This window comes from Hippoglossus hippoglossus, chromosome 4 (assembly GCF_009819705.1).
Source record: "Hippoglossus hippoglossus isolate fHipHip1 chromosome 4, fHipHip1.pri, whole genome shotgun sequence".
Taxonomy (NCBI): Eukaryota; Metazoa; Chordata; class Actinopteri; order Pleuronectiformes; family Pleuronectidae; genus Hippoglossus; species Hippoglossus hippoglossus.
This window is the reverse complement of record NC_047154.1, coordinates 13,050,522-13,076,038: the sequence shown is the minus strand read 5'-3', so window position 1 is coordinate 13,076,038 and position 25,517 is coordinate 13,050,522. Positions and strand designations below refer to the sequence as shown.

Genomic DNA, 25,517 nt, shown 5'->3' with positions numbered 1-25,517 from the left:
TCAACGTGGACAAGTTGCTCAAGTGCTCAGAAAACATCTACATCTACATTTCTATGACAACTGTGCAAACTGTCTGCTGAGGAGAATCCAGTCTCCAGCTCCAGAAGGGCGGCTAAATGGACCATGGTGAGATGATCTTTTTTCTTCAACTACTGTTTCCAAGGTAATAATTGAACTTTCAATCTCAGCTGTACGAAGGTTTGGACAAGATGAAATTTACAAAGACAGGTATGTTGATTGTACAATTGTAGTCTGAGAAATTAAAAGGAAATCCTTGTTAGCTTTTTCAGTAACCATAATTTTCCATTGTGAAATTCTTAAAATACTTGAGGATGTCTGTAGAACGTCCCTTTCAAAGATTCCCCAAAAACCTGCACAGGCATTGCTTTAGTCTGTATATAGATAGAGCTGTTTGATTCTGACTCTACACCAAACATTACATCACAAGATGTTGTGGGTTTAACAGCTTAATTACTCCATCATGAAAATATTTAAATTCCTTTATATCATGTCAATTAGTTTCTTTGGAAACTGAGATCTTCATTGGAAATGATAAAGATCTGTAGATTTCATTAATGTGCGGCTAATAGCATGTAATTATGACTTTAATGATCAATTATCTCCCTATAACTAAATACCAAACTGCTCTTCCCTGTATTAACAGGATGAATGCACACAGAGATAATGTCTGCATACCTTTACATTTTCTCCAGGCATTTAGCAAAACCAATTCTCCTGCCGTTTATCGCCCCTAACATGGGGAGGAATCTGATGCTGTGGACTTCCCTCTGCTTCCAATCTGGTGCAGGACCAAAGTGATAGGAGCAGATTGCATCGCCATGGCAACATAATTATCCTGCCATAACGTGGGAGGCATGGATCATGTATGATCCACGTTTAGATAGTGTAATTATTCTCCTGCCTGCAGGAAGGAACATTTATCTCCGTGTTATCTCCCAGCGGGTTAGAAAATGCTTTCTTTTGGTACAATATCATCTCATTTAGTCTGATGTGAAATCATCAGTTGTGTTTGGTTAATAAAATGGTTGAATAAGTGCAAACTTAAATATTTTCTAAAAGATTACATGAAAAAAAAAATGAATTAGGTCACTATTAGTGCCTTAGCAACAAAATGATGACGAGTGACCATATTTCCTACATGCTAATTGAAATATAGCACAAATCACCTCCTGCGATGAAGTTGGCTACTCATCGCTTCCACCTATAGCTTTCCATTAGTTACCTAGCAACCGGCAATGTGTTAATGTTGTGGTGTTGGGTAGAGGAACCTCGTATTGTGAGGCTGAGCCCTGGTGCAGACTGTGTTCGTGCAGCCAATTTATTGTCTCATAACACGGTGTAATAGTACGATGAGGCCCAGGCAAGTGGAATGAAGCCTGCTTCCCTTTGTCGTGAATACACACACACGCCACACTCTTGGTGTCACATTCCCCAGCCCCTCACCCATTACAAACCCAACTAACCCCATCCTAACCTAATTCTAATATCTATCTATCTTATCTATCTAAAATCTAAAACCAAGTCTTAATCCACAAATTTGTGTCAGAAAGTGAGAAACGACCAAAATGTCCTCACTACATTGCTTTAAAACTCAAACTGGTCCTCATGATGTGTAGCCATAAAAGTACACACACACACACACGCAGGGTTTCCTCATCAATTATTTCTCAAAGGAGGGATTTTAGCTCAGTGTTGCCCTAAATCGACCCTCTCCCATGATGTGACATGGACCTGATGGTATTTTAAGACTCGAAAATCCATTACGCAGCAAATTCATCTCAACTGGCTTTGACCCTCAGAACACAGAAAACTCTGTGGCAGTAACAAACAGCGAACATGATCTCTACACCTTCAATAAGGATGGTTAGTGCGTCCTGAGAGAGAAGAAAATAAATGATAGTGAGGCTCTGAAAGACTTGGGAAACGTGTGTCATGTTTGCTTTCAAGACATAAAAGGTGGCACAATGATTCCAAAAAAACACAATCAGTAGTAAAACAGATTAAAGCCTTTTAAAATCTTTCTTTGTGCCAACAGTTTGTCTCATTTAGATGCATTATAGACTGCTTCATTCCTCCAAGTCCTCAGTTCAAAGGCCAGTGATTGGTTCCAGACACACACATATTTAAGAGATGAAAGTGGAGAAAGCTCTCGATCAAAATGCCTTGGTAAACACAGAAAGGTCAGGGAATAGATTCTTTGCTTTGAAATGTCAGCTGATTACTTGATAACTGGCATCATGGATCTATTTGAAGGGCCTGGAAGGTAAAAAAAAAAAAGCCTTTGCAGTGTGTGTGAGAGGAGAGAGGGGGAAAGAATAGATCCCATTACACTGGTGTTTTATCAAAAACAGGTAAAGAGGCAGATTTTGTTCTCAGTGTTTTTATATATGAGAAAGATTCAAAACTGTACACAGTCAATTGCTGAACATTTGTGCTCTGCTGGCAGTTTACATACAAAATAATTCAAAAAGAAAATACTGTAAGTGATTTGTTGTTTGAAGGGACGTTCCTGCAGTGGCAGTCTGTAACCTGGGGCTGGAAACCCCCCCAAGCAGCCGACATGATGAATGGAAAATATATAACAAAAACCCCTGTATGTCCAGGTTCTAAATTTTGGATGCAAAAAACTAACTATGTTTGCCTTGTTAGGCCTCAGTCCTTGAAATTACAGTCTGACAATACAATAAGTCTCTCATTGATTGAAAGATTATAGATACGATTATTATTATTATTATTATTATACGAGCATAATGCTGCCTCCAACATTTCAAACATTTTTCATATCAGAATAAAAACTTTATCTAATGATCAAGACAGTGAAATGGAAGTTGCTGATAAACAGTTTAAATTGTTCTATTAAAAACATACAAATGGATTTTTCTACCACCAGCCCAGCAAGAGCCAATGATATCTCCCAGGGTAAGAAGTAAAAAAATACTTTTATTTCAAACCCAAAATATTGTAAATGATTAGTATTAAATCACTCATCTACAGGGTTAGTATGCCGTGTATCAGAGGCAACAGATTCTCATCGCATCGTAGAAACCACAGAGGAATCGTTAAATGGAATCAAACAAAGCATCGTAAGACAAGAGGTAAAAGCTGGTGTGCAGACAAAGAACATTCACTCCTGTAGGGTTCAGAGTTACACTTTTAACTTTTGGTCTCTGACAAATAAACAAGTTCAATACACCTTTAAAGTTTTTACATGTTGCTGGTTCCAGTGAGAAACTGTGCTTGTGTCAAAACATGGACTTTCTCCTGCTCAACCTGATGAGGATGATGAAGAGTGACATATTGAAAATGATGTGTCAGGCGTGTCGTCCAAATGTAGGTCCAGCAGAATTCTGTTCACGGTGGACATGGAATTAACTAAGAGGATATCACACAATAAACAAGATAAATAGAATGGAAATATGCCTCAGTTAAGAGATAATTAGTGGAAAACATTAATATGTGATATTAAAAAAAAGTATATATTTTATACAGGCTACTGAAGCCATAATAAAAAAGAGAAAATGAACACTTTTCGCATGTTTTGATTGCTTCACAGTACTTTGGCATTTGATGCTGTAATCTTGACAAGATTGACATCAAAATAGATTTTGTTTTCATCAAATGTATATTTGTAGTGGAGTTGTAATGGAAAAAGATAATAAATGAGTCTGATATTGATATCGGCTTGCTCCCATAGAAGTGTTATCAAGAGCAGATAGAGGACATTTGGAAAGAATCTAGCTAGAATGTTACTCAGTAGAGTGCATACCTCCGCCAAGGCCCAACAGTCTCCTTATGAAACCACATTCAAATTCACTACATCCAGATTTTTACAAACTATATATATATCAGTCCCCTAAATATGACACGTTAATTTCACCAAGATCCATGAGTTATTCTCAGAGACCCAGGAAAATGTTGAAAACACCTCATCTCACAGTGCCCCCTGATCTGGATCTGCAGCAGCAGCAAATTTGAATGGTTTAAACTCCATCCTTCCATCAAGTTTCATTCAGTCCAGTAGTTTTTGCGTAATCCTGCTCACTAACAGACAAGGAAAACAAAAACATAACCTCCTTGGCAGAAGTAATATAAGTGGGAATGAAGCAATAATATTCTAATGTTCACTATTCAAAAAGTAAATTTAAGAGATATAACAGCGTCGTTTTATGAAACCTTTCCAAAAATCAGATTTCAGTGAGAGTCTGCCTGTTCAAACAAAGAAGAAATACCGTTAATCTCTGCATAGACTATTGATCTTTTTTAACCCTAAACTCTACATACAGCAACATTTCAACTAATTCTAAACCTAAAATGAATCAAAATGGATCATGTGAGTTTTGGTACACATTCTGAAATCTTTTTCTGCTTAAAATTGAAATGGTGGTATTTGAGGACAACAAAAACAAGTCTGTATTATATTGTCACTGCAAATTAAAAGTGTTTCAGCGCTGTATAGGCCTGGACCTTTGAGGTGAGTTTAGTGTTGGTGGGAAGGGACAGCGCCCTCTCATTGTTCAATGACTGACCAGGATAAGTAAGAACGGACTTGTGCAGCATCAGGATGTGTCACCCGAACATTAAACTGACTGATGTGGTATTTTTTTTTTGCAATAATCTGGTTATAAAGGCCACAGTGCAAACATCATCTGAGTGTGTGTGATCTCAGTACATGAGCGTGTTCATTCCTTGGCAGCTGAATCAGTAGTGTTGTGTCACACTGTTGTCACATTTTGGGGTTATTTTGGGCCCCATCGACTGCTTGACGGCTTGCTCCAACGACTTTCTGGTCACAAGGAGTCGCACCACAACCTCGGACTTCTTTGTTAGCCTTTTACGAGCATAGTCGTGGGTCACCATGGTCATATCATAGCCGTTCACCTGAGAGGAAGACAAGAATTATAGTAATTTTCTTAAACTTATATTAATAACATGTTCTCTACTGTGGGTTCCCACCTGACACTCTAGCGTACACTTAGTGCCATCTTGTGGATTTAGACCAAAGGTACACTTCACAACATACCTGCATTATTTTGTCTCCCATCATCAAGCCTGACACATCTGCTGGTCCTCCTGGTGTTATCCTGGTCACATAGATGCCCTTTGACCAACACACACACATTCAACACGTCACATGCTGCTGTACACTATCACCAATACAGACAAGCTAACAATGGCAATGACAAATCCAAAGATACAGAAAATAACACCTTGCAAATATAAAATAACATAGTTTAACAAATACAAAGTAAATACATTATAATTACTCCATGAGGGATACTGTCACCCAATCTCTGCTTCTTCTACTGTTACAAACTTAGGTGAGTACATTGCCACAACCATGAGAATAGAGAATAGGTTTGGCATCCTCAGTATTATCAACACTATGAAAGTAACAAATGATTACATTTATTAATTAATCTGTATTTAAATCCCATCCGTAACCTTTGATTGAAATTGAGATGATGTCAACATGGCATTAAAACCATAAGAACAAGCACAAGGAAAATATCTCAAGTCATGTTTAATGTAATCTATTAATATTCATGATTATAATAAATATACACCTGCAACTAAAATGCAATTTCATCATCTCTCCTTCTCTTGATTTTCTCAAAAAAACGCTTGTCTAACTTAAAACTTGGCAGATGACCCATGGTAGGGCTGTGTTTATTGTGAAGTTTTACCAGACCTTGACCCTTACCCTCCATATATTTTAGGGCTTTTAGACACTTGAAAGTCTGGACCATGGTCTGGTTCATGTGTTTGTTTCATTATTTACAGTTGATCTTAGTTCTAGTTAGTTTTGGTTTCACGTTGCTATTTAGGGAGTGGACTGAAGACTTTTTTGTGTGACACAAATATGTCCTGTCATCCACACCTACGTGGTGTGTGTCTACCTTTACTTAATAGTGATTGGTGTGTAGATGGGCGTGCGTCACTGTTGACAATTTGGCTATTTCATGCGCTAGCTTACTAAAAGGTTGTCTTTCCATTTGAATGAGGACAAATAAATGAAATGCTCACTAGGTTAATTTCATTGCCAGTGTAATATCATTAGGGTATTACTACCAGCAAAATGGATGCCTCTTGACATTATATCAAAGGTGAAGACAACAGGCAATCCTGCGAGAAGCTTCTGCTTCTTTCACTCCTTTGATTGTTTACTGCCATCTGAACGTCCTGCAACTGGTCCAAACGTCTAAACTGTCTTTCATACTGCAAACGATCTGAACCATTGTTTGTTAGATCCGGAATGAGACCATGTTGTTTTGGACTGTCTGAGACACCTGTTATTTTGGTTCAGACTAAACAGAAAAATTAGGAGGTTGGCCCTCACACTTGGTAACGTCTTGAGATTTCTTACTTTGTTAAACTAACCGTCCAACAATCACGAGAGTTTTAACTAACCAAGATATGTACGACAGATGAAAGCAGCAAAGCATGAGAAGCTAGAACCAACAAATGTTTGGCTTGATAAATGACTTAAATGATCATTCAGCAAACTGAATAATCAGCTACCCATTTCAGCACTTTAGCAAACAGACACTTAACAAACCGAGGTAGAAACCCATCGCTCTTTTAGGGATATGTGTTGTATTGAAGTGTGGAAAAGTTACAGATACGACAATGGTCGTAAATATGTATATCAAGAAAATTCTGAGAAAAAAATACAGGTCAAAAGGCAGAAGCCACTATGAAAACCAAATCGTTCCTATAGGAGGAAGAGCTTGGTACGTGTCACTCCAGCTCACAGTGTACAGACACTCAGCAGATAAGATGTGACTTTGTGTAAACTTGCAGTATTCCTTGTTGTCGCCTCAGGCAACAGGTAATGTGTTCAGGCCTGTTCCTCAGGTACAGCTCATCAAAGTAGTGCTCTAGCAGCACTGTGCCTCAACAGAAAGGAGCACACACACTACACAGTACACACATAACACACACTAAAACACTTACTTTGTCACTCTTGCTCTCAGAGAAGGGGTTCTGCCCGGGGTCCTGGTCAATCCCTCCACCGATGCTGAAGCCCAGGATCAAATTATTTCTCTCCTGCAACTTCTGGATCTCAATTCGTTGCTATTCAACAGAAGAAAAACAAAATGATACACCATCACGGGGCCTAGGGAGCCAATTTAAAAACATACAAAAGAGAGACAGGTCTGGGCCCGGATTCTGGTTTTTGTCAACTCTGGCTCCAATCAGCACGGTTGGAAAAACAAGACCTGGGTGAACACTGATTTTTTCTTTATATTGGCCGGCTAGATGCTGACCCTTTTGTCGTGTGACGTAATGACGTGCATTTAGCGGGCCTTGGTTTGTGTACTTTTGTTCTTTACATCGTGGCAACAACGACCTAGACAGATTTATTCTTTGTATCGTACAAGATACAACTCAAGCAAGACAGGGAGGGGAGAGTGCTTCTCAGCTTCTAGCGCATTTGTGACATCGACCATGAAATGCGTCACTCTGGATGTTCTTGTGGGGTTTCTGTAACTTGTTTTTAGTGTGAGTATTACTTATACTAAAGTAATGACTTGTGATTTAAAGGATGCACATTCACACTGTGTATAGCAGATTGTGTTTGTAAATTATTATGAATTACAGCAGCACTGAAAATACTGTGAAAAGGCAAATGTTTTGTCACTGATATCAAGCTCATGAAAACAGCTGGATGTACGACTCTGACATTAGGACTCGTCACAACAACACAAAGACTGCCTGTGTGTGTGTGTGTTGATGAATAACCAGACAGTGTCTCAGTGGTCTGGCTGATACAATGAAGTCAAAGAGGATGTCTGGAGCTCCTCCATGCCCGAGTAAGAGTCAATCAGCCAGTGAGGACTACACCACTGCAACAAATTTCACTCTACCAGTCAAGAGGATCAAAATGTTGATTAAAAATGATAGCAGACATTCTATTAATCGTTTACTTCAGAGCTGATTTGACACAGGGCTACTTCAGTTTTCGGTTACTTCAGTTAATTAGTCAACTAATTTATTAGTTCAATGGCACAAAAATCATCTGGGGAAAAATATATACGATTTAAAAAAATAGCAATGATCCCTAAGATGTTGATTTCCAACCCGTACGACAAAGTAATGAAATCGAGGCTTGATATTTTACAGTTTAACCATAAACTGTGCTATAAATAACTGCAAATAAAAAGAAACCACAACTACAACCAAACAGCCTTTGTAGAACTTGAATCAAGACTATATATATGTTTTCATAAATGGAAACACAAACGGGCAAGTGTTCTGCATTGTTTATTCTGTAAACAAAATACCAGCACACATAAAAGGCTCATATCGGCCGATTGTTAGCAGCCAACCGATAAACCGGACAATGAAACTTTGCACTATAATCTTTAATTTAAAAAAAAAACAAATCATTAATGAAAACAACAAAAAAAACATTGATTGAAAATGAAAACAACGCAGTGGTTTGCAGCTCTGGTGTGAAACTGGACCAGCTAAGCAGACATTGTGGTGTAGAAATCAACCTGCAAGCTCCATTGACACTAAACCTGTGGCCCAGATGTACCAGTAACCTAACAACTGGATGGACACATACACATAAACATCTGTTCCACTGAACTGCTGTGATTCCTGTAACACAAACACACAGCTGCCACTCAGATGGATTTTAAAGCTCTCTTCACCCAGGAAGAATGAATGGTGACGCCCATTTCTACACTGGTACTTACTGAAGCTTTAAAACACACATTTTAATCAACAGTCTGTGTATTTTAATGGTTCGAAATACTTTTGCGCCATTTTCTGATGCAATGTGAGTTTTTCTTTTTCTTTTTCAAGCAGACGTTCAGGGTGTGGGCGCGGGGGTGAGGTCATCTCACGTTGGCTAAACAAAGAAAGTAACGCTAACAGTAAACGCTAGCATTTGATGACTATGGCGATAAGCGGGCTGACGCTAACGCGAACACACGCGACTTAACTCGGCGTTTGACGCGGTTTAACGTTAACGTGGAACAGCAGAGTCCCGTTCGGCAGGAAACTTACCACAACAGCGGTGAGCGGCTGACCCGGGACAAAAGCCATGACGTCGCTGCGGAGCTTTGGCGTTAAATATCACGTGGAAAGTGGCGAAAAGTAAAAATAATAACTCGCTGTTGTAAAAAAAGTCAGAAAACAAAAGAGGGATTCGACGTCGGGACAACTTCCTGGATGTGCTCGTGAGGAGTGACCCAAGCGGCTGATCCCTGTGTGAAATCCAGCGGCTTCCCGATGACGTCACTCCGCCTCCCAGCCGATCAGCCCCGCGCTGTTTGTATCACCATGGCAGCCAGGGGCGGGCGGTGTTTAGGGCGTTGGCCGTAGCCCCACTCCCCCCCCCGCACACACAGGCGACACAAGTCAAACTCTCCACGTTATCTTCGTGGCTCCTGTCCCGGGGCGAGGCTCCGGGTTTCGCCTTAAAAGGTAGTGACAAGAACTCACCGCCTCTGTGGACGTGCTGAGGTCATGTTATCTATTCGACCCTATATTCAGAGACGTTTTTTAGATAGAAATTCTGCTTTTTAGATAATAACTTCTGTCAGGTTAAAGGCTGGGAACCTCTTCCTCTACTCTTAAACAATATATATTGTTATTTATAAGTTTAATCATATTTTTTCTTATTTTGACATGTCAATCTCAAATGTGTTATGAGATTATTATCTATAATGAAAGAAGGTTTTTTTCTATTGGCTTGGTATGAACCGATTTGACACTCTGATGTAGTCGTTGCCGGGAAATTGCTCGAGATTAATGTTTGAATCAAAAGAAAACAATGTAATTATGAATTAATCACTGAAAGCATTAGCAACACAACATTAACCGATAAAACAAGAAAGGATTCATAAAGGTTTTCAAATAGTTTGACACCTTTTTGAGAACATTCATAGTAAATAGAGAAATAAAAGATAGAATAAGATAAAATAATCCTTTATTAGTCCCACAGTGGGGAAATTTGTCCAAAATAGGCATCAGTAAGTAATAATAAGTAACATGCAATACTTAAGCGTGTAAGGAATATAACAAATATAGAAAAATATGAATGGAATAAAAACTAAATGTAAGAACAAGAAAGATGTGCGCAGTGTGAGAATATGTACAGTGAATGGATTGCACATGAAACTACTGCACAGACAGACTTCATCACAGTCCACAACAGGGCAGGGACATTGAACCGTCAACATGCAAAGTTCAGAGGGAGAAGAGAAGTTAAGGAAGAAGGAAGAAGTGTGCAGAGACAATATCTGTCTGTCCTGTTAGTTCCTGCTTACAGCTGTACAGCATGTCCAGTGTGGGGAAATGAAATTATCTCATCATTATATAGATCAAACATCCCTGCAGCTTATTGTACAGTGGGTGATAATGTGTAATGAAACAAAATGATACAAAACTGAATATCAGACATATGCAGGCTTGGAAATTAGACTTTTATTTTTTTACAGTCATATAACATCATTACACACTGTATAGCTATATTATGTAGACAGAAACATGAAATATTGTAGACATCACACTATCTAGTAACTTTATCATCCTCATCTCGGGCTATTAGCTATTTCCAGTAACAACGATATAATGTACCACCACCTCTGGGTTCAGAAACTGTGTGAAAGTGAATCTGACTGACATCAATGTCCATTTCTACGTGAGGAACAAGTTTGACCAGTTGCTTAATTTCCTCTCTCCTCCAGTTTCTCTGTCACGGTGCTGCTACTGATTACAGATCTTAGGTGTTGCAGTATGCATCCCCTATATTCAAATCCACTGACATTAACATGGTCATGCTGATTTTCATATGATGCATAAACCTCCCCTTTCTCACGAGAGACGTGTCCATCTGTAACCTTTGAACATTTAACCAGACTTCGAAGGCCTACCAAGTGAATGGGGAAGCGAGTTAACTCCAACTATAGACATGTATTGTACTCCTACTTATGTATCAGGGTTTATCTGTATTGTCCCTGTTGAAAAAGCTGACAAATACTTGTCGCATATAAAGTTTAATCTACTTCATCATTTTAAAATGTCATAGTCTTCAACCTGGATCCCAAGTTTATAAATGTGGGTGTGCAAATGAACAGACTTTTGGAATAGTGGTGAGGTTCTAGGTTTCCTCACCCTTTTTTCTGTGTATGTGGCATCGTGCACATTCTACACCTTCTTTGGTTTGATTCATTTAGGGACTATATTCATGCAGCAGCTTTTTCAATCTTATCGACCACTCAAAGAGCCTTCAACTCACCCATTCACACACACATTCACACAGAACCACTATACAGAGTTTTTTCTATCACACGCTGGAGGTGGCGGGGGATCGAACCACCAACCTTCTGGTTAGTGGACAACCCTCTCTACCTCCTGAGACACAACCGCCCTCAATATTTGTAACATGGTTTCAGGTGATCCACAATTCCGTCTATCTTATGCATCATTTTCTGAAGGAGCAGTGGTGATTCAGAAGCCTGGAGCAAAAGGAGGAGGTGGATGGTACTCTGGAGGTAAAGCTCCATGCGCTGCATTCACATATATGACATTGTTGGAATATAGTGCTTCATTGCATGTCTGCTCCCCCTGGTATTCATTCCTGTCAGTCGCCTCCACATTAATCTCTGTGTACAAATTCTCCTGGGACTTACTTCTTTTCTTTTGGAATTTCTTCTTCAAGTTCTTGAGGTTGGTGACGACCGATGGCTTCACATCGTTGTTCTTTCCAGGCTGAATGTTTCCGTGTGGATAGTGTGGATGGGCTGTAGGTGAGGAGGTACCCTCGAGTACAGGGGCTGTACTGATACAGGCCTGGTTCTGCCTCGGTGGAGGCACACAACACCGAGCAGGGACCTCAGGAGGCAGGTTGTATTGAGGGTCCTCGGCTGTATGAATCTTCATGAGACAAACAAAACAGCAGGGAATCTTGTTAGGAATTAAAATTACTGTTTGCATTTGCTAAAAAAAAACTAGGCCCAGCATCTTACCATTGCTGGAAGTTGAGAGGTATTGTGTGAAAATTGCAAACATGAGTAAGGGTAGTTTTGTTGGCTGCTTGGAACCGGGACTGCGGTGCTCCATCGGTTGTCTGTTCTAGAAGGAGGAGCCGGTGGGAGGATCTCTTCTGGTGATTCGGGGGGGCTCACGTTCAGCTGCAGTGAGTTATGTTGCAAACTTGGGTTGGGTTTGGGGCGTCTTTGGGGAAACAGAAGTTCTGCGTAGTCTGACTTGTCATTTGATGACTTACATAAGAGAGAGACAGAGACAGGACATGATCATTTTTGTTTTTGTTTTTGCACAGTGTAAAGGTAGTGAGCAAATAAACAAATATTGTGTTATCGCAAAATAGGGAGACAGTTTCCTCTTTGAATGCACGATGCACAGTAAACACCTAAAAGCTAATGTGTTGTATAGATGGTGGATTATAACTAAAACAGCTAAACTGAGTTTACATCAGATTATAAATTAAACATCAAAGCAATTCCTCAACTGATAGTCACAGCTTAAATTACCAGAGTCAGGTCCAGCAAGTTCAAGAGCAAAGCCAAACTGTAAATCATTTATAAACCAGCGTTTATCCCAGATATTCAGTGAGGAAACTCACTCTCCCTTTACAAGGAATTATAATTTTTTGGGAAATATGAAGAATTTTAAACAGAGTTGGGTGTATTTGTTAGAGCAGCTCTTCTGGTTCAGGAAGTCTGGGACCATGGGTAACATCGTCTGTTCAGTTGTATTTCATTTCAGTGAGTGGGGCTACGAGATTTTTCTCTACATGAAAACAACTTTATCTGAAACAGAGGCCACAGAATGAATCACCACATGTGGCTACAGGGGGCGCTGCTGCTCAGTAACAGTCACATGGTGTTGCTTTAAAGCCAAATGGTGAGTTCAAACAACACAATACACGAAACCTATAACTACATACAGATCTATATGCTAAATTGACTGGCTGTTCAATTCAGGTACACAGGTAGGATAACAAAGACACTTCCTCACCTGTCCACAAGCAACAGTGAGCACTTCAGTGAAAGGCACGATGGGACTTCTACGATGAAAGTCTACGAGGTCCTGCAGGAACCGGTGACGCCTATCTTCCCCGACTATGATGTAATCGCCGTCCTCCAATGCATCAATCATGAAATGTCTGCAGCGGTCGTCAGCACTGAGGAGTCAGTGCACACGAGGGAAAAGGAGAGGACTTTGAACTGTTAGTCTCTGTGAGTATAATAATATTATAAATAAAGAAAGCTCATGTAATCCTGCACACACTCACCGATACGAGAGGGAGTATCCAACCCTGGTCTCACTGACTCTGATGAGGAAGTAGCCAGGATGCGTTGGCATGAGCAGGTCCTCTGCCATCCTAGAAAATGATTATCAAACTAAAATGAGCACAGCATAGCTTCACAGAGGAGGTATTTTGGTGTCAATTACAGCTTGAATCAGTTTTGCATGATAATCACAGTGGATTTTAACACATTACATGGTCTCATCTATGAGGGGTCTCATAAACATTGTGCACTGTTGTCAAAAACTACTGAAGTGATTATTCCTAAAAATAATCCACATACATTAACCCTTGTGTGGCGTTCATGTTTTTGTTACTCAGCCAATGTTCCAAGGTCTGGTGGACCCACTGCATTAATTGGGTTTTAAATCAATACAGCCATAACAATTAATGTAAAAATACTTAACAGATGTTTGTTTTATCCCAGTTACAAGCAATGTAGACAGCATATATGGCCAATATTTGCCATTTACCTTTGTTAGAACAACTTTAAGAAAATAAGTACTTTTTTGTGATAAAATGTAATAAAAAAGAAAAATCATTTACAATCAAGATATGGCTGGCATAACAAATACCTGTATGAAACAATGTGTGTTTCATCACTATTGATGTTTATTTCTTTGAACTTAATAAGAAATTGAACACACTCATGTCAGTCTACACAACACATTGAACACACAGCCTATTCATGCCAGCCTATGCAACACACGAGGGGCAGAGTTTTTCTGTGTGTGTTGTATATGTATTTCTTGCACTTGATGCATGTATACTCTGTCTTCCTGTCCACACACATGGCAGCGTTTCACTGGCCACAACCTAGAATGATGAAAATTCCGCTAGCTTGTCTTTCTGCCTGTCGTCTCTGTTCTAAGACCAGATAATCCTGGAGGTTTTCCAGAGTTATTGTTGCACAGAAAAGTTCTCTGCCAGTTTCTACATCCTACAGGGATTCTGTGTATTCCCCTTTGGATCTGAAAACTCCAGCATGGATCAGAACCTATAATCACAACCACCATAGTATGCATGCAAATGGGTTTGGTGCATCTCCTTCAACCTCTCTCCAAAAACATGCTGCCCCTCCAAATTAGCATCCAGGATGAAAAGTTCAAAGACTTGATGTCCTGCACATGAGTAACCGCCATCCGTGTTGGCAGCCATGCAGGGTGGCTCATTCCCAAACAATTTCACCATTATTTGACATCCATATGTCTCCACGGGATGCTGTGGGGCTGCACCTGTGGCTGGCTGCTGACGGGCTCTCTTTGGAGCTGGCTGGTGGTCATTCTCATCCTCTTCTTCAAACTCGCTGTCAGACTCCGAACTGACAGAAATGTGGTCCGCAAATCCTGAAAACTCTTCCTCTTCATCGTCTTCCAAAGCTTCTCTCGCTTCAAAAATCATTTCTAAGGCCCTCTGAGCAGAAAATATTTCCCCCACCTTGATATGGAGCCACACAGGCAAAGCTATTCATTTGTTTTGTGAGAAAATACAGAATGTTTCCCGCAAGACAGGGGGGAAATGTGCAGGAAGGTGGGAGCAGAGTTGCTCACTTGTTTCCCCGTGCTGTAGGGTCGGATTTGAGAAAAGTTTGACTCTCATGTCTGTGTGGTTGTCAAAAAGAAAGTTTTTTTTTTACTTCCTGAAAACCTTCGGATGAATTATAGATTGCCATTGTTTAAAATTGTTGCGCATAGTTCCTCTTACATTTTATCAGTCTCATACTGTATCAGTATTTATAGATACTCAGCGGAACATGTAACATACAACACAGACCAGTAAAACTGAAAATATACCAACACTATAATAAATAGAAAATAGTGACATTAAAAGACAAACGTACTTCCTGGAAATGATGCCGTGAAACCACTCTGGGATGATACCGTTCCTGATCACAGTCCGAAGCTGGGACTCGGTGAACCAGGTGCGAGGATCGTGTTGTCCTTGTAGCGGCTGACTCCGCTCCATCATCCTGAGAGGCAGGGTCTGTTGTGTCTGTCGGAACAATCACAGATCACAAACACGTCCACACATGATTTACAGCTCACTGACTCATACGTAAGATACTTGTAGCGTACAGTGTATGACTTGTACATAGACTACTTGTAGATATATATGAGCTATCATTGCAAAGATTCATATAGGCTGAATGGGAACTAGCAGATACTTAATTCAAATACCAATGATTTACAGCCTCAGAATGATACAGCAATAATGTGATTTCTTGTTACTTCTTTTCATTCACAATTTCTCTTTCTGCTGCATATTGTCACTGAACCACTGTCACATGTAGTTTGATGCACTGTCAACACTTGTTCCTTGTCAAACCTTTCTATAAACAACATTACAAATGTTTTGTTTTAAATCATGAACATCTCCTAAACTGTTAACATTATAAAGACAAAAAAGAAAAACTGTAACTGCTCTTTTTGCTGCAGTATCACCGATTGCAAATTAATTCAAATCAATCGGTACGTTTTCTAACTCAAACATAGCTCACAGTAAAAAATAGACTCACCTTGTCTGGCGCCTCCGTGATGAAATGATAAAGCAGAACTGACACGCACCTGAGTCTACCTGACTGTGGGCGGAGGCAAAACCTTAACTATGCAGCTACTGTCATACAGCTCAACACATTCAAACAGAATGTCACATAAAGAATAAGCCAAACAATCATCCAACTGTTTTTTATATAGTGGACGAATAAAACCAGACGAATCAATTCTGCCTTTTTCTGCTGCTGCTGTATGACATCATTTATTTATTCAAGTTTCAGTCCAAAGTACAAACTTGGGAGTTTTTTTCAGAAAGAACTCATGTACTGTGAATACTTAATTTTTTAGTTACTTATTTATTTATTAATAGAGATATGGGGGTAGGCACACAGTGACAGCAATTAAATGAAATCCAGTAGTCACAGGTTTCAGGGAGGGAGCGGCACTGATGTGACTGGTGCCCCAACATTTAGGCCACCTCTGCATCCTGGTTACATACTGTTGGAAGTGTTGTTGCCATGTGATATATTATATTGTATGCTAATATATCACACAATATATTTCTGTTTTCGCCCATAATGTATCCATGATGTCTGTGTTTTTTAGAATTTGTGATGATGATATCACGTTATGATAAAACTGGACAATTATGTGCATCCAAAAGAAAGCAGGTTTGACTTCCACCTGCGGTTCTCGTCAGAAAAAAGCCTCTTACAGCCAGGAACTAACTGGACAATCAGGTTTATCTTGACAACCAAGTTCAAGCTCTCTGTTCGACACATCTGTTTGATGAACCGTGTCAAGGAAAACTCCTGGTCGCAGTTTAACACCCCTGTCCGCAAAATAAAGAACCAATCAATGATGTTTTACACCCACCCGCTAACTGTTCAAAATACTCAATTTAAAGTGTTTGATAAACTTTCCGGTATGATTTCACATCACGCTGCTGTGTGAGGAGGAAGTGATGCCCTTCAGTGTGAATGTTTTTGTGAGGCTCCTCCATTAACCCACAAGCAACACACATGCACACACAGAATCTCCGAGGCACAATCTTTTAAACTGCACTTTAGGTGACTAATAATTGTTTTATACATCCTGGTGTCAGTTGCTGGTGAGCGGTGATACTGCATTACAGCATCTCTGGCTGCTGTGCTGTTTTCTTTATATTCTAAATTTCATTTAAAAAAACATTTACTTTTTATCCAGGTCATGATCTCAAATTCTTTATTTCCTGCAAAGTCAGGTCCTCCATGTATCATGCTTGGTTAAGAAAACATGACACTTTCATTATACCTCACAAAGTCTATCTGAACATATTTTTTTCTCGTTCATATAAAATAAGATTTTAGAAGAAGAGTTGGAAACTCTACTTGATGACATTTTTCTAATTATAGGTCAAATATAAATCATTAGCAAAACACAAGCTTATATTAAACTTCCTAATATATAATCACATTTAATATACAGCTCCAATGATAAATGGTGCAAAACGTTTTTAACAATCTCATTTTAATAAATCAAAGAACACTTATCTACAAAAGGTGTAGATGTAATAAGATTTATGAAAGTACAGTACAATCATTGTAGATCTTATTTACAATTGTTGAATTTTCATCTCCCCCCATGAAATCCATCAAAGATCAGTGATGAAATTCAAAATCAGTTGTGTGCTGCTGAAGACATGTTGACTGAGAACTGACCGATTTACAATGGGGAGAGAATTACAACCAATCCAATCAAAAGAAGAACTGTGCTCATTTTACAGACCAAATTTAAACCACTTCAATCTAAAAACTGCATCTTTTATGTGCGAGAGTCAGTTTAACAAACATAGTGCTGAAACCATTGAGTCCATCAAAGATGATGATTTAGATCCACAGGTTAATATTTATGACTCAATTCCGCAGAACTACAAATGATTTGCCCTGAGGCGATTTTAACCAGGCGTCAGTTCAATTCTTGCGCCTCAACCCTTGCGCGCGCACACACAATAGAATTTGGAGTGACAGCAGAAAATAAAATAGTAAGGATCCTATGGACATTTATAATCTCATACAAAGCTTATCAAGTCAAATGTGCAAAGCTTTTGGAGGTTTTCTAAAGGACCCAGAATGCATAGTTCAGACGGCTCTGATACTGGGCCAAAAGGGGGATAACGAAAGAGAAAGAGAATGCGGGGTAAGGGGAATCTGGGGTTCCAGAAAGCATCAACAGGGATGCAAATGTATAAAATGCTAGAAAAATATCAATGAATGGGAATGTTGTAATAGGGAAATGCTTCTTTATATCATAGGCCTCGTCAGTGCTCGGATGTTTTCAGGAATCCCAGATTTATAAACAGGGGAAAAGTTGTGCATGAATATTATTTGCTTTCAGTTAAGACTTGCAACAAACATAGTCAACACATATTAAGAACAAAAGGAAAAGTGCATAATCAATAAGAACATAAAAGGCCACTTTGTCATTTGGTGGTTTTTGTTTTGTTTCACTCCATAAATACTGCTACAGCATAGCCCTGATCCAAGGCCCAGAAATAAACAGTTGTGTAACATGTTCCCCCATTGGAACTGACAACTGGGAAAAAAGGATCAAAGCATAAAACAATGATTCTTATTATCACTGAGATTCCTTCTGTGCCTCTGCTGCGTAACTGCGTCGCCTCCTGGTGTTAGAGTCAGGTATTGCTAGTCTGACAAGGGAAGTGCAACAAATAGCTGTCTTCCTCCTAAAACACATTTTCTGAGAAACACAGCAAATAAACATCATGAGGAAATCAACTTCAAAAACTGTGTGCTCTCAAGAACCCAGCTGTTACTGCAACTGCATGAATACTTAAGACAGACGAACTCTGGACTCTAAATACACTACATTGCACATTAAAGTGTTCACAAGAGCAATGAATGGAATGTTTCAGCCTAAAAAAAAATCCATAGAAAGACGTGAGTAGAAAAGGTGTAAACTCCAAGGTTGATATGAGTCAAATGCACTGGCACTGCTGTTACATATGGTCCATAATAATCAATTCAACATATTTACATGTTGCTTTTACCTAATGTGGATATATAGAACTCTCGACCAACCAGTCTGTAATATGGTAGCACTCAACTGGGAATCTACTCTGATCACCTTGCAGAGATACAGTGTGTCGCATTATTGAATAGACTACGTATATAAAATTAGGAAGCCCATTAAACTAGTGGGTATGGTGTGGAAAAATAATTTGGGAAACTTTTACAGATCAAGACTGACTAAATAAGACTTCACCCCGAGTGACAACAGGTGGAAAAAACAGCTCGGCATCAGACATTATTGTAAGATAATAACCTGCAGACAGGAAACAGTCACCTACAACAAGTAGTTTGATCACTCTCAGTGTCTCGTGCTGAGAAGGCCGTCTTTAAAAGTCAATACAATTTAAAGAATGAAGTTGAAACCTTAGGTGTAAGGAGCAACTGTAAAAAAACAATATGAGATTTTGCATGTAACAGCAGCCACAGACTACTGGTAGAATTAGGAAGCGATAAACTTTTGTTGTTCCTAGAAGATAAGCATGGGACAAACCAGACAGGAGGAAGAAGACAAGTGGAGGAGGATAAAAGAGATGGATTTCAGAGTGTGCTTTGTCCAGTTCTGTCCAGTGCGGGACACAGTTAAGGCGATGGTGGATGCCAACTCTCCCATCTCCTCACAGCAGCGTGCAGCGGAAGAAACTGTTCTTCTTGGGTTGTTCTGTGATCTTTACTCCTTGACTGCTGCCCTGCGGGTTGTTGCCCTCCTGGAAGACACGCCGTGCATGACAAAGCACAAATATGAGAACATGAGAAACACCGGAACATTGCCCGACACAGAAAGCACACTGTGTCCAATAGAGCCAGACAATTAATTTTCCACTTTTCTATGTGCTTACCAGCTTCTTGTCAATTTTTGCTTTGATGTCTCTGGCGAGGGTTAAGAATGCCTGCAGATGGGAACATGTCAGAAAAATGTTACCATAATAATAATGATGACAAGATGTAGTAACTGATCACTACACATATTTTAAACATGCGTAAAGCAAGCAAGGAGATAGTCTATCGAATTTTAAATACTTAATTTACTATAAATTTATACTATTTTAGACTTTTGAATAAAGCAAAGTAATCAACAAAGTGTGTGAGCAATATATCAATGACCAACATATAGACTGTGTCACTAAATCAAACACACACGATTCAATCTTTGCAGGTGAGGACCAGGCAATCACATAATCAGTCAACCATATTCTGTTAATTGCTGCTTAATATTCAATATGACACAAATAACTAAATAATTGTATAACAGAAGGCAAAAATGTACATGATGAGCACACAGTCTACGGGTCAGCAGTGAACAAATGATGTGGTTGCAGTATAATCACGGCTATGGCTAATTAAATGGTTTAATATGACCTTGTGTTATACATGGAACCATGGAAGACTGGTTGATTATTATAGTTTTGAGCTCACGAGGATCCTTTACAAACAAAGACATATTGTTCTACTTCACACCTATTTTATTCTGCTTTAAATTCTGCAGCCATTTTGTAGTCTGTAAGTGAACTAAGCTTCAGAACTCACAGGTTTGCAGATTAAATTAATTCTGTGTATAAAGTGTAGGTATCATAAGATGCTTTGTTATCTATTTTCTGTTAACTTATTGTTTTGTATCATATTGTGGGAATTGTTAATGTGGACAGAACAAAACAGGATGAATGAAATTATAGAAATGAATGCAATAGTCTATACGTTCATGATGATCCACAAATACAAAAAAAAACCTAAACCTTAATCCAATTCATTGTGTGCAGGATTTAAAAAAGATTATTCTGACACAACATGCTAACAACAATGACCACAGCCTCAACTCTTAGCAACAAAACAGTCAACTGCAATTGAGTCATAGCAGGAAAAGTGTGAACTCACATTCTCGACATTGATGTTCGCCTTTGCACTGGTCTCCATGAACTTAATTCCGTACTCCAGCGCCAGCTGACGTCAAGAGAATAGAGGCAGAGTTAATGTCAGTAAAGATAATAGATGTGTACGCCAAGAGAGCAAGCTACTAGTGCAATGTTAATCAAGTTCTCAGTGCACTTGACTTGATTGATGTATCGCCCCACCTTCTCTCCTCTATCCCTGGACACCTGCCGCTTGTCATTAACATCACATTTGTTCCCAAGCACCATCCTCTCCACATCTCCTGAGGCATGCTGTGCATAATAAAACAGGAAATGTAATCATATATATCAAAGTAACACATACACATATATACAGGAGATGTAAATAGCAACTTTTGTACAAAAGCAAGTATACACACAAACTCACAAATAGGCACATTCAACTTGTGTAAAATGTTTTTTTTACCTCTTCTATATTCCGTATCCAGTTCTTGATGTTGTCAAAGGACTTCTCGTTGGTTATGTCATACACTAGCATGATGCCCTGGAGATTTCATAGAGGAGAAGACAACTGTAAGGCCAATTCTTAATAATATTCATTAGTGTATTAACAGACTATAAATAAAAGGATCTAATGTGTTTTTGCTGTGGATTTCAACATGAATTAGTGATGGATCACATGATTGTGCAGCCTCAAGGGAGAGCATGGCGACCATAATCAATCAGGTTTCTGATGTCAAAGATACAAACACATGCATCCAGTTCAACATGAACTAAAGGAGAGGCTAACACAAAGCACACAATAATACACTGAGCACACAACTGATCTCCCCCATGTGATAATACAATATTAACAACAATGCTGGGTGTGGCTCTGGGGAAAGTTTCCGCTGAAGTGCTCACACTTGAGTTGACCAACAGACACTGAGATGATCTGAACTATACGAGTAGAGTGTGTGAGTTGTGAGGCTGGTGGTGCAACTTACCATGGCTCCTCTGTAGTAGGCTGTTGTGATGGTCCTGAACCTCTCCTGTCCTGCTGTATCCCTACAAAGAAAAGATTTTTATTTTGTCTTGCAAAACCTTGCCAAAGTGATCAACACGGAACGCACCACCATTCTCACGATCTTAAGGAATATTTTTTTAAAAACGCTATTTTCTGTGAAAAGATCATTTTATAAGAAAAGTAATGAAATCTGTATTACATTTTCAAGTTGTGTGCAAACTAGTCACCACAAGACCCACCAGTCAGTTACGTGATGTTGAAAACTGTGAAACCAGCCACTTTCAGGACAATAAGTACATATAGTTATATATTCCTTCTATAAGTATTAATGACATAAACAAAGCTTAGATTTGTCAGATTGAGTATGGGAACACACATTTAGCAAACACAAGGATGTTCACCCCTGGTCGCAGTTTTGTGCAAGAGCTAACATATCACTGGCCACCGCTTCATTGATCACAAAAATAGACCCGATTTTGATCTTCTCATCTAAGATTTTAGAGAGACAACAAGTTAAGTTTATAACCCCAAACAGTCATGAACTATACAGTGGTACAAAGGTAGGTATCACTTGAGTTATTCAGTTTCCTGAATCAAATGCAGAGAAAACCAAGAATAGTCTCTGCCATTACGGGAAACCACATTAGTGGTACCAAGCTTTAAAACACAGGAAACCAACATTGTGTCTTGTTTAAGAGCAGCGTGACACATATTGTAAATTAAGAAAGCAGATATAAACAATGCTTATAATTCTAATCCTAAATATCTCATACTAACTAGAATTTTAACTATCATGAGTGTTCAATAGTTGGATTATATTTAGATAATAGGTACAATAACTGGTTTAAAAATACATTATTTGCACAGGAGCACATCTGCAGAACACTTTCAGTTACCAGTTTATTAAGTACACCTAATCTAATCTACACAGCCTGATTCAACAATGCAATGATGAAACACACCCAACCTTTATGATTACAATGTTTGGTTTGTGTCTAAACTGTTTAAGAGAGGTCACTTTGGTTTCTATAATTTGCAGTGCTGGTTGAACTGTATTGTGTTACACTGGGAGGTGGCTCTAATATGTTGTCCACCCAGTTTATAAAGAGGCAAGACTAAAGCACCTCCCAGTGTAAAGCAACATCTTTCTACAACTACCATGAAGGCAGGAGTTACACCAGGCCTGATGTGATAAACAACAGCTTTAGGTTTAGCTTGATGTGGCTGGAAACTGAGTATAATGATGGAATCTGTTGCACATCTGTCCGTCCTGGGAGAGGGATCCCTCACATGTGGCTCTCTCTGAGGCTTCTACGTTTATTCCCATGTTAATAAGGGTTTTGTTTGGTAGTTTTCCCTTACTCTTGTTTGATTGATTCAATGATAATTGTCCCCCCATCTTGAAATCTTCCAAGGAAGCTGTGAAATGAGAGACTTTGGAGACTTTCTTACCATATCTGTAACTTGATCTTCTTCCCATCTAATTCTATTGTTCTGATCTTGAAGTCAATACCTGAAGGAGAAACATAACAAAAACAAAAAATGTAAAACCCCGTTATTCAGACAACAACGGCTCAAAGTTGTGCAGTGTCAAGTCTCAGTCAACATCGCACTGATAAGTTGGATCAATGCACAGGGAACATTATGTAACAGGGGGGGGGGGGGGCAAAGTACAGGCAGCTGGTCATATGAAGGAATGACACTGCCCATAATGCTAGCTGTTCAGGCTACACACTTTGTAGCCTGTTAGCTCAACTTGACATAGTTCATGTGTGTCTCTTATTCGCGTAAATGTGTGTGTGGGGTACGAGCCAATGCACACAACTCATTAAGGTGATATTATTAAGTCTAAATACATGTTTAGTTATCAGTGACAGGTCTGGAAAAGCCCCTCTAAACAAAGCCGGCAGGGCTGCTTCCTGGCTAGCCGCTAGCACAACACGAATGCTAGCCAGAGGAGTGACTAGCAACAAATTAGCTCGACAGGATGGGCTGCTCCTCTCACACTTTTCCCCCAAAGACAACTCCGCCAAACGCCGCTTCGTACCCACCTATAGTCGAGATGAACGTGGAGTTGAAGGCATCCTCTGAGAATCTGAACAGCACGCAGGTCTTCCCGACGCCGGAGTCGCCGATTAAAAGTAGTTTAAACAAGTAGTCGTAAGTCTTCGCCATGTTATTAGCCGTGTTACTAGTGCTGCGGATATCCCGCCCGGTGTGGAGACGGAGACGTCAGTGCAGTGAGCAGCCGTGTGGTCAAACCAACTGCCACTCTGCGCTGTCGTCGTGGCTGCGGAAGTCGCGGGGTGTGCTCGTTTTCATGCACGCTGTCACCCGGATTAAGAGAGTTATTGATTGATTAAAGAGAAAGTAAACACTTTATTTACGACATATCAATGGTTTCTCTAAATGTTGAGAAATTATGTTGTGTATTCAACTTAAATAGAAGAAAAATATGTAATCTTCAATGACACTTGAGTCAGACTTAGTTTCACTTTCATGCCTTTTTGACAATCTACTGAATTTATTACATTTCTGAAAATGTAATATATTAAAGTTTATTTCACATATTAAAGTTTATTTCTGTTCAATGCCTAAGGCCAGAGCTTCCCAAACAGAAGAGGCCCGGGGCCCCTGAAATATTCAGTGCAGCCCCCGAGGCTAACATCCAGGTTGGTACATTAGCAGAAATGTAGCATGACATTAAAGTGTAGGCAGTGCTTAAATGTGAGTGGGCAGTAAAAATATTTTGAATAATAGTCATAAATAATCATGATCTCCATATTGATCAAAAGAACCACGGTAACCATTGTGGCTATAATTAGCCCTGTCGTCTACTCACTCATAAATTATACCCATATAATACTTTATAAGACATATTTTAATATCTCTTAATTTAATTTAATTTAATGTATTTGCTAAATGGAACAACTTACAGCCCAGTCTGACACCCACCTGCTATACCTCCAAGGCCCACCAGTGGGCCGCGGCCCCCCTTTGGGAAACACTGGCCTAGACCATAGACTGTGAATAAAGATGGACGAATTGTCTCTACTTCCTACGAACATCAGTGTGATAAGAACTTAATACAATGACCAACTTCAATTAATTCAAAGTGGACTTTGACTTTTTAGTTTGGCTCATGTCCCATCTGATAGCAAAGAAGAGGCAGGATTTATGAGCTATGCTGCAGAGATCCACCAGCGATCAAGACGCTTTGGCTTCACTTTTGGGGAGCTGTCATGTTCATATACAGTCTATGGCCTACACCAAGGGCCTAGATCCATGGCCAGATAAACCTCCTGGGCAGGTAAACATTTTTTGTTTGCTCCATTATAATGTTGTAACACACTTTGGATCAACAACGTTGTGTGTAAAGTGCTATATAAAGAAAGCTGGAGTTAAAGTCTACAAATCCACCAGTACAACAGTGAGCTAAAACGATTGCTTTGATTAATCATTTAGTAGAACGACCAAAACTTAATGGCAACAATTTTTACAAGGTATTCATAATTTTAGTAATTTCAATGCAACAGTGCTGAATAAAACGATACACGTACCAGATTCTCACAAATGAATATTTGATATTTTTATCATAGTAGTACAGAGCATATTTCTAATATTTGACTTTTTGGTATGAACACAAAAAACACTTTGATAGAATAGAATCGAATTGATAAAACACAATTTTGCATCTGGTGAGCTCAGTATAAACTTTACAGATCATTTCTTTAAAACTGGATTTAGACAGAGGAGTGATCGAAACAATTACCTAGTTATCTGTACATCTTTTGT

At 39.3% G+C, this 25,517-nt stretch overlaps 3 protein-coding genes across 3 annotated transcripts; all 3 read right to left on the bottom strand.

Annotated features, from left to right (window-relative positions):
- Positions 1-4,620: 4,620 nt before the first annotated feature.
- tax1bp3 (Tax1 (human T-cell leukemia virus type I) binding protein 3) lies at positions 4,621-9,302 on the bottom strand. Its single transcript, XM_034583870.1, has 4 exons — positions 9,040-9,302; positions 6,976-7,095; positions 5,042-5,119; positions 4,621-4,899 (listed from the first exon to the last, which is right to left on the bottom strand). Exons 1-4 carry the CDS (start codon positions 9,076-9,078, stop codon positions 4,720-4,722), a joined length of 417 nt encoding a protein of 138 aa, XP_034439761.1. The 5' UTR covers positions 9,079-9,302; the 3' UTR covers positions 4,621-4,719.
- A 1,752-nt stretch (positions 9,303-11,054) lies between these two features.
- hsh2d (hematopoietic SH2 domain containing) lies at positions 11,055-15,301 on the bottom strand. The gene is made up of 5 exons (XM_034583862.1): positions 15,150-15,301; positions 13,295-13,384; positions 13,018-13,183; positions 12,006-12,260; positions 11,055-11,913 (listed from the first exon to the last, which is right to left on the bottom strand). Exons 1-5 carry the CDS (start codon positions 15,275-15,277, stop codon positions 11,488-11,490), a joined length of 1,065 nt encoding a protein of 354 aa, XP_034439753.1. The 5' UTR covers positions 15,278-15,301; the 3' UTR covers positions 11,055-11,487.
- A 1,990-nt stretch (positions 15,302-17,291) lies between these two features.
- Positions 17,292-24,009, bottom strand: LOC117760668 (ras-related protein Rab-8A-like). Its single transcript, XM_034583869.1, has 8 exons — positions 23,774-24,009; positions 23,175-23,235; positions 21,703-21,763; positions 21,183-21,260; positions 20,939-21,028; positions 20,742-20,807; positions 19,709-19,759; positions 17,292-19,576 (listed from the first exon to the last, which is right to left on the bottom strand). Exons 1-8 carry the CDS (start codon positions 23,895-23,897, stop codon positions 19,487-19,489), a joined length of 621 nt encoding a protein of 206 aa, XP_034439760.1. The 5' UTR covers positions 23,898-24,009; the 3' UTR covers positions 17,292-19,486.
- Between the last annotated feature and the right edge of the window lie 1,508 nt (positions 24,010-25,517).